At 41.6% G+C, this 10,050-nt stretch overlaps 1 protein-coding gene across 2 annotated transcripts; it reads right to left on the bottom strand.

The window, feature by feature from the left end:
• Positions 1-313: 313 nt before the first annotated feature.
• On the bottom strand, positions 314-9,726 carry SDHAF4 (succinate dehydrogenase complex assembly factor 4). 2 transcript variants are annotated; one of them, XM_075498167.1, is made up of 4 exons: positions 9,627-9,712; positions 9,208-9,280; positions 6,845-6,978; positions 314-4,136 (listed from the first exon to the last, which is right to left on the bottom strand). In XM_075498167.1, exons 1-4 carry the CDS (start codon positions 9,664-9,666, stop codon positions 4,027-4,029), a joined length of 357 nt encoding a protein of 118 aa, XP_075354282.1. In that variant the 5' UTR covers positions 9,667-9,712; the 3' UTR covers positions 314-4,026. The 2 variants fall into 2 exon arrangements, with proteins under 2 accessions (XP_075354282.1, XP_075354283.1); XM_075498168.1 differs by lacking the exon at positions 9,208-9,280 and having other exon boundaries at positions 3,849-4,136; positions 6,845-6,997; positions 9,627-9,726.
• Positions 9,727-10,050: the final 324 nt, after the last annotated feature.

Raw genomic sequence — 10,050 nt, 5'->3', positions numbered from 1 at the left:
TCTGACATGAAACACCAACTGCCCGCTAAGCAAAGGCATTTTCATAGTGCATGTTATAAAAGCATGAAAGCAACCACAGATTTTTATGGTTTTGGTCACCATCTCAAATAATTTCCTTATGCTTTGATATGCTTGATGCTATGTTAGTGACTGATGAACAATTACAAAAAACACAGAACTTCCAAATCCTCTTCTCTTATAGATGAATACACTTGCTTCAGAACAAGGTGTTGTGGTCCTTTTGAAATAACAATACCAAAATAAGTGTCATAAAAAGACATGTAACATACCTGTCACTACACATCGCTGGAATTTGTGATCATTTATTGCAGTCTACTGAAAAAGTAGTAAAGTTTTATAACGACATTCTACAGTCCTTTACAAACATCTGCTACCATAAAGGGTAACTTTACTCTCATGAAACTATATAATAAACCTTGCATTTTAACTTAGTAAAATCAGCACTGAAATATATACTTTCCAAACAAGGCAATATATAGCAAACATTTTTTTAAGTGGAGTGCAACTTTATATATTTTGTAATAAAGTAATTACAGAGCAATTCCTTCAAACAATAAAGGCTTCATAATTTTAGTAACGTACCAAACGTACCTATGCAAGCTAGCAGAAACAAGTTTAACTTTAAAAAAGAAAACCTACTGCAGAAATGCACCATACAGCTTTTTAGTCAAGAAAACAAAACAGAGCAGCAAGTATCCTCCAGTACTACAAGAATTTGCTTACACAGGGGAAACAATTTTCCTTTGTCTCCCAGAAATTTAAGAGAACAGAAATACAACCCCTGCTGCTTTACACTGTTATACTAACAAAAAGAGCTACAAAAATAGATTCAGTCAGGACTTATGATAAAAACATACCTGTGGCTAATCTAATGGCTAATGCCACAAGTCATGGCTTTACCCTAGTGCTGTATCCCAGTGAACTGCTGATATTAATCATCTGGAAAGAGCAGGAAGACAGCAGTGGAAAAGAGCTGAAGTGCTTCTTTCCTAACTGCAGACACTGCAAGAAAACAAACCGGCAACAATCGTTTATGCCTTACAATATCATTGTATCGGTTGTTGCATTCAAACCATGCTTGGTTTTGACAGATACCACAAGTGGTTTTGCAGCACCGCAGGACGTTATTTTGGACTTATTACCGGAGCCTAGGACTCCTCTTTTTGGTAAATGCCAGATTCCCAGACCACACTAAAAGGCCACATGGCATTCGCTCGTTGGCTGTTACATGTTATTTTGCCCAAATGTTTGGTTTCTTACCTTTTATTGACACGCTCCCTCACCAAATTAAGCAAATACTTGGTGGTTACTGGCGCTGGCCTGGGAGGTGGTAGAGAGGGCCTGCTATCCTCTCGTTCCTCAGTGCCTACTCCTTGACAGCTATTGACATCGGTTAGCAAGAGCCCTTTATTTTGAAAGAAAGCAAAATTCCTGCCTTTGTGCAGCACTCTGTCGCGTTGGTACAGACAGTGCCCTCAGGAGCAGCTTCCAAATCCAGGTGCTCCATGGATGCGGGCAGGGAGTGCCTAGGACCCTCCTGAGCTCCGGCAAAAATGACTGCCTGCGGCCCCAGCAGCAGCAGGCATCCCTGCATGAAGGCAGACACGCAGGGGCCGGGAGAGCACTGGGGTCAGCCCTTGATCACAAAGCAGGGCGAAACTGAAGATAACTAATTGAAACATGAAGAAAACCATGGAAAAGTGAGACCAGTTCTTCATATGCTAAATCAAAAAGGTGCAATTCTGCAGCCAGGGAGGATTGCAGCTGCAGTCTCTGCTGAAGGTAGCAATTAGAATTGAAAATCAGGAATGCCAGGAAGTGGAACTAGGTAAACACTCATGGAGCATGTGCTGGGAAGGGTAAAACCTGGTAGGAGAAGATAATGAACACATGCAACAATCCATGCATAAGGAGAGTAAGATTTGGAATTCAAAAATAAAGTAGCTGTGGTAGTGTTACTGCCTCTTTGCTAATTAAGATGTTAAACCCATTAATAATGATGCAGAAAAGGCAGAAGTTTCCAAATAAAATTTCTGCTTCCTATTTGAAAAGGTGGTGTATTGTGTGATGAAGTATTTTCCAACCCACTAGCAACTGAAGAGGCAAAGCATTACTAGACAGCAGGATTTTAATAAACAGCATATATTAAAGATAGCTGACCCAGCATACCTTTAGGTAACTGAAAACTTCAATAGATTGTGGGAAAACCTAACTGTTGCACTACAGAAGGGCAACTAGAATCAATCAGGTATAAATACAGACCAATTTTCCAATATCCAAACCATGCTGCATAATTTAGACGATTAAAGGTTGAAAATGTAATTACCACTAGTTAACATCTTTTATGAAAAACAGGCTTTAGCAAACCTCATTTTGCTCTTCAGTGATGTATTTGGTTGATAAACCTAACTGAACAGACTTAGTACTTTTGTAGAACATCGTCGCAGTGAGTCAAAACATCTGAACTCACAACTAGCATGATACTATGCCAATAAAATACACACTGAGTATACAAACTGGCAGCGTTCAATGAGGAGCTTCCCCACTGGCTACAAGTTGGGTGAGTTTTAGGGAGGTTGTACAGATTTGTGATAGGCCTAACACACTTTAATGCTCCAATAAAAACATGCAAAAGGCAAAGCCGTGCATTCTTAGGCAGAGCCAGGGTAATGGAAAACAACAGAAATCATGAAGTAAAGCTGACTTTCATTCAAGTACAACTTGCTTTGGCACAGCAAAAGGTAAAATATCCACAAAGGAAAAAGAAACATAGGCCATAGAACGGGAAACTGTCCTGGGCTCTCCACGAAACTTTTATTTGGTTTTAATGCTCACTGGTGCTGTGGCAAAAGCAGCTAATAGGAATTGTGAATATATAAGCTGGAGCATCTAGAGTTAAAGAGAAGAGGTTGAAAAATCAGCAAAACACCAGGAAGGAAACACAAAGGGATGAAGAAAACGTTTACAGCTGAAGACTAGGGAAGATCCATTTGTTTAGGCTACCAAAAAGAACTTGCACAGAAATAAATAGAGCATATGTTCACACATTTTAATAATGACAGCTTATTCTTATTAATAAGTACCCACACAAGTGCTAGATTTGCACTCTACTACAGTATTTACAACGAGGCAAATTCTTGAATGCAGAACTGAGCTCAGTCTGACTGAGAGATATTTAGTGCAATGCCAGATAACTTCGTTTTAAGACCTGCAAGATTAGATCATCTAATGTAATTAGTCCCCTTTGACCATAAGGTATCTGGAAGTAATGTTATTTTTCCCCCAAGCAGCATTTAGCCAGTTTTCAGACAGACATCTCCATTTATGAAGGGAAAGATAATGCAAATAGCTATGAAGAACGGTGTTCTAAAACTGCATATGGAGCACCCCTACACTGCTTGCAGTCGTGAGCTCATCCTCTCGGAATTAAGCCTCCATTCCATCATGCCGTTTACAGCCCGTCAGTCTGAGATGAGATTAAATGGCATTTCCATCCCCTCTACACAAACAGGAAAGAAACCCCAACCCGCTCCAACGGAGACAGAGGGGATGGTTCTTGATTAAGGGGGCTGTTACCAACGAACCACGGTGCTGAATGTGAACATCAGCAAAGTACTCATCTCCTCGGAGGTGGCTGTACTTCTGATGAACGGTATCTAGGTTCATGAACTGCAAAGCTCTTTCAGCACTTTTAAGACGCTACATAAACGTTGAAATACATAAATCCAAGCCCTTACACATCTCAGTAAGATCCTGACTGCCAATTTTACATCACTATACTTGCATTTATATTTGCATACTGTAAATAGCATTCAAGATCAAGTGTACATTGAGGTCCAAAAATTGAGTTGCAGCATCACGTTTATTTACATAATATCTCTCAGAAAATTCATCACAAGCATGACAGAAACAAGAAGCTTCACAACAAATCCAGGTGAGATTTTTCTGTACATTATATTTTTCAACAACTAGAAATATTATTAGCAATACAGATACATTTATACATTAAAAATCTATACAACGTCCTTTTCTCTCCCAGTCTCCGAAACGTGTAGGTTCAGGGCCTTTAGGTCCACCCCTCTCTTTTGTAGCAGGATTGATTCCATCAGGGAATTCTAAAATGACAGGGAAAGTTCATTAAAATGCCTATAATATTGACAAATATAAAGATGTCACCATCTACGATGTTTGCCTCTCAAGTTTCATTTTCAACTACAAAATCAATTCTCCTTTGTTTTTAAAGGCAACCTTGAATTAAACATTTCCTGGAGTCATACAACAGTAGTTTCAGAGTTTTGTGACTACAGTCAGGAATGTATTATCATATTCAGTTATGCAAATGAAAAAGCAACTCAATATCCAACGGCACTAAAGCACCACAGCTTCTCGTGAACTCACAGCAAGAACTTGTGTCACTCAGGTATGCTGTGCATGTCCACTACATCGAAAACACCAGGTCACCTTCTGTGTTTGGTTAGGGCTCTAACTTTAAGCACTCAGGTTTTAATTTTAGCTTTAATTTTAAAATTTTAGCCAAGATCTTATAATTATTCTTGTTTTTAAAACACCATGTTTTCATGGATGCTGGTATGTTTTTCAAGAAATAGCATGTTGGTGTTTATCAACACCAGACTAGACACCCCAGTCACAGGAAGTACCAGAAAATCCTAAATAGCTAAATTAGACTTTTTACCTTCTAAAGCTTAACCTAAGCTTGCTACGTCACTGTGATGCCTTTTCAGGAGAGGGAGACTCTTTGTAAGTGGGGTATGAATGGGGCTTTCAAATCTCTCTGGTAAGTGATGTGCTATGCTTACACATTAGCAGTGCTTCTTCTGTTCCCAGCACCCTACTAGTTTATGCCACCTACTCGAACACCATAGAGCTTTCTGCACCTCACAGTCGACGTCCTTACACTACACAGTGCTCCTTTACTCAAGGCCCTCTCTCAAGAGTAGAAACTCGGGCCACCCATGCTGCACAATGGCCACCCCACTAGGCATCGCCAAGCCATTAAGTACTTTTTGGCACAGCACCATCCTGGGCTGAGCGTTTTCTCATCCTGCACTAGACTGCAAGGCTCCCTGAAGCTCACTGTACCCCACACATCCCTGTGCCACACTGATTCTCCAGAGCCTCCCACATATACGCGTAACTCAGGGCTCCATCAGTCATATCCCTAACTCAGCCCTGGTGGGCAAGACCAGTAATAAGCAACAGGGCTGAAAATGAGAAAAGACAACAACAGAAATCCTGGAGAGCAGAGAAAAAGGAGGACAGTGATGGAGAGAGACTCATGTACCTACAGGCTATACAGAATGACATATTGGGATGCCTGTTTAAAAATTCATGCAGACCAAGATAGGAAATGTCAGTATTTCAGCACCTCTGGCAGTACAAGGAGCGCAAATGCTTCTAGTATTATTTTGCAGATATCATCCCAATATCCAAGCAGTACTGATGTGCTGACAGTGGATGCAGAAGCTCGTAAGATTTCTCCGTGATAGCTACAGAGCAGTGGGAATTCAAATGGCCAGCTTAAACCCTTAATGTTTTTTCCTAATAACCATCGAGGACACAATGGGCAGTCACCATTCTAACAAACTATTGTTGGTGTTGTATTTTAAAAATATACAGGTACAAGTAAATTTAAAGCCAAAAGAAACCTTGAGTCTTGCTCTAAACATAGAACACCTAAGCAAAAAGCAAAAGATAGTAATTATGCACTTGTTTTAAATGAAGCAGCAATGGCATTTATTTTCTTGGGAATAAAAGAATTAAATAGCTGCTTACACATTAACTCCAACTCTGAGTCAGTTCTCAAGTGAGTCACAATCTGAAATTGCTTGCAGCCATTTCAGTGATGATACTGTAAGTTTTCAGTCATTTTGTCATCTGGATATTCATAGTAAACTACTGCTATATTAAAAAAGCTTGTCCTAGAGACCTTGAAATAGATAAACATGAGTTACCAGTACTGGTAAACAGTAGCAGAACATCACACTATGGTGAATAAGATAAAGCATGACTAGCACTTCTAGTTAAGGAAGACAGCTAATTAAAAAGAAGGAAAACAGAGACTCTGTCTTTCTCCTGTCTGATTAAAAAAGTGTACGTTTCTAGTGACTTCAGCAGCGATGTATCTGTGCCTCAATCTCATCAGGTTCTCTAAATGCAGCCCCACTAAGGTCACTGCAACACAACACAACCAGCAGCTCGTTAGGTCTCCCTGGACCGCACTGACCGGGCTCAGTAAACTCAGTATCTGTTGTTGCTTTTCAAAACATTACCTGCAAGACTGAGAGAAAGACTGACCATGAAATACAGCACGAATCAGAAATCTTTTGTGGACTAAAAAATAAAACAGACTTTTTGGATAATAAAAAGTAGCTGGTGCCCTCATGAGTTTACTACCACCATTTATAGCTGTACTGTAATAGACCAATACCAGCTATTGGAATGGTTTATGGTGGAGGGCACCTTAGGCAGATGCCTGGCCCCAACCCTGCTCAAAGCAAGGCTGATGTTAGGTCAGGACATCCAGGCAAATTTGAGCATCTCCAAGAGGAGAGGGATCACAGATTCTCTGGGTGACTTGTTCACAATGGGTGACCACCCTGGTTTTGAAGACTTTTTCCCTCATACATCATTTGCTCCAACTTGTGCCCGCTGCCCTGCCTCTGGTTTTTTCAGAACCATTAAGCTTACAAGGTGATTCTGAAGAGTGCTGAATGCCTACCCCTCTTCTTAAACTGACATCAGCACTGCATCTCAGGGTCTTGCCTTTAACACATGGCTTTCAATTCTGTAAAACATGACTTACTTTCCAGGGGTTCCCTCTCTATACTGGACTCCTCTGGTTCATCAAATCGACCTAGTGGTAACTTCGGTTTCTTAAGTGACTGCTTAGCAGGTTCCGATCTTCCTCCTGTCTTAGAGCTGGTGCTCCTCAGAGAGCTGCAAAGTAGTGATGACTCTATCAAACAAACGGACACGTGTAGCATAAATGTGAGAGTTTAATACCGAGTAGCTCTATGACTGTTCAGAGCACCTATGAAAAACCCTCACTTCAGAAACTAGGAAGCAAAGGACAGGAAAACAAACTGCAAGTATTACTTTAACATTCAACTCACGAACACCTAAGAAATCAGCAAAGATAATTATTTTTGGCCCTAGAAACATACGCAGGCAAAACTGTGTTAGTTGTGTAACTCAGTTCACATAAACAGTGTATTTTAAATTGCTTGAACTTATCTTCACTGTTATCTTCTTGTATTTTACACTCCAAATAGTAATTATGCTAGCATAGACCAGTACATTCTGTTTTCCTGGAGAAGTCCTAACCTCCCCCAAGAAGCCTGCTGATTTCCAGGTCTTGGCTCATTTCCAACAGCTTTTGAGTCAGAAAAAGCTTCTGCTTTCCCAAAGAAAAGTTTTAAAAAAATAAAATGTTGTTCCCTTAGTAACAGGTTTTCCAAAATGTTGGTAGAGAATCGTTGGGCTTCCCTTATGATGGTAAAATAATTCAGCTGGTAGTCAAAACCAGTACAAACTTTGAGCATATTTAAGTTCAATTATATAACTGCATGCTAATGCTTTAATTAAAAGCATCAACTTTTTTCCTTTAAAGTCTTAACTTTTTTTTTTTTTAACATAAATGTAGGAGAAAGTCTATTAATATCCATACCTAAAGTTCTTTCAAGTAGTATAAAAATAGAGATGCACAGATATCCTAAGTCATAAATAATTCAAGAGTCACAAACAAGTAAAAAATTATTTATGAAGATCTCTCAAAATGGCTGACATTTCTGCATTTGGTTAAAAAGCCAAACGTCCACAGTGAGCATAAACTACTCTAAAAATATTTTAGCTATGGACACGTGCCTAAAGCAGCTCTGACTTTCCTTAAGAAGGAAGATTCAAACAGAAATCTTCCCTGTACCAGTCTGGGTGCAAAGCACTTGAAAGAACTATTATTCTACCTTGCTAAAGAGAAACCTTCGCATCAGGAAACCTTCTCAAGAAGCGTAGATGCGAGTCACCTATATGTACACCAACCAACAATCCACCTGTATTCCCAGAATCAGCATATTCATTCATCCTAAAATACCACAACCTTGACATTAACCATTATGTGACCTACAGTCACATAAACTGTGTTATGCCTGTCAACTGTTGCCAATGCCCCAAAGGAGTAATTCTTTTTTTTTTGCTTTAAGCATGACATAATGGACTATCAACAGTGAAGAATCTAATCCTTCTGCATACATTAGATCTTTCTACTCCTGCCAAGCATCTTGTCATTCTTCAGCAAGCTGAAAGAGAAGCCAGCTAGAAAATTAAATTAAAGCTGATATTCTAGTCCAAGTTCAAATAAAAATCAGATTAAGGTACTGATATGAAATTGATTATCTCAGTCAGCAGAGAAGAGGCAGAATCCATTCTCCCATTTGCAATACTTGATATTGTTGACCTAAACACATTCTTCTTGACACAGAGGTGACAGAAGTTCAAAATTAAGTACCTCTGAAAAAGATGAGATGAACAATCAACTTTATCAGTAAACCACATTCTACAAACTGATCTTTCATCCTTTATGGCCAGTCACAAAGCCATCCAATTTATTAATTATATAGCTGAATTTGAAAGAAAGTTGCAAAACCCAAGTCTTTATAAGTGGTTGCACAGCCAACACCTGCAATACCCAGTCTTTTCAAGTGGCCCACAGACCATGATTTATCATAACAAAGCCATTCATGCAGTGGGAGCTGGGCACTCATCGGTATACTCTGAGGAGACAGGAGCATCAGCCATGAACCTAACGGACAAATAGAGCCTAGGAGGGCCCACAAACATCTAACAACATTTTTTTCCAGCTCTTCTATTAACACATGCTGTTCTGGTCTGTTTCAGGAATATTGTATCAATAGCACCACAGAAATCTCAACTTTTGATGGAGAAGGAAGTGGCCTGACCTGCAGCCCTACAGAACAGCCTAAGCTGAGCGTGCATGTAGGACAGACACGGTTATGCAGGCTACTTCATTTGTCCTCCAGCCTAGATTTCTGCAAGAACAAATCACCTGAATTTCCTCATATAAAGTGCACACCCAATAACTTCCAAGACCACAGTAAGTTCTCTCTAACTATTCTACAAATATTAAACCACGGCTTAATATTTTACTACCGTTTAAAAGTTCGCAGCAACGACAGGGAAAGAAAACTTCCAGAACTGATAGTGAGGCCTGACAGCACCAGGTCTGAACTATAGGGGAGAATATTAATATCTAGAGGGAAGAAAAAAAAAAGCAGGAAACTTGTAGAGAAATAGAGGGAGGCGCAAAAGCTGTGGCACCCCACCGCCCCTAATAGATGCCGTGGACTGAAGAGGCGGGGGTCACACCGCGGGTCGCGCACAGCCCCCATCACCCCTCATCTTAGGCGCCATCTTAGGCACCCTTCAGCAACCCCAGCGCCAACAGTCCCGGCCGGTAACCGCCCCTCTCTCCCTCGCTCGTAACTCCCCTGCGTGAGGAAGGGGAAGAGAGGCTGGAGAGCCCCTCAGCAGCAAAGCCAGGCCCCTCCCTCCCTCCGCCCGCCTCTTACTCGCTGCCCTCGGCGCGCCGCGCAGCAGCCGCAAAGCCATTGCCGCGCCGAACCAGGATACATGAAAGGGCTGCGGCGCAGGCGCGCCGCGCAGGCGCAAACGGCGACGGCGGCCAGGGAAGGGGGGGCGAGCGGGGGCGGGGCTCGCCCCCGCTCGCCCGCCCGAGGGGAAGCGGCGGGAAACGGGGTTCCAGTCAGGGCGGCGGCTTCGGGCAGCGCAGCTTCCACCCGCCTTAAAAGCAACCTCATCACCCCCCAGCGCTCTCTGTTTCCGGTGAACTGCGCTTTGTGAGCGAAGTTCTCCATGAAGGCGTGGCCGGGCTCTTGGAGGTGCTCGAGAAATAAGCTATCATTCCCCTCTTCCCTCTGCAAACCTGGAGCAAAGGCATCTTGTTTCTCCCACGCGATGGAAGAGTTTGCCGCT

This window comes from Mycteria americana, chromosome 3 (assembly GCF_035582795.1).
Source record: "Mycteria americana isolate JAX WOST 10 ecotype Jacksonville Zoo and Gardens chromosome 3, USCA_MyAme_1.0, whole genome shotgun sequence".
Classification (NCBI taxonomy): Eukaryota; Metazoa; Chordata; class Aves; order Ciconiiformes; family Ciconiidae; genus Mycteria; species Mycteria americana.
Note: the sequence above shows the minus strand (reverse complement) of the source record. Positions and strands in the feature narration are given on the sequence as shown.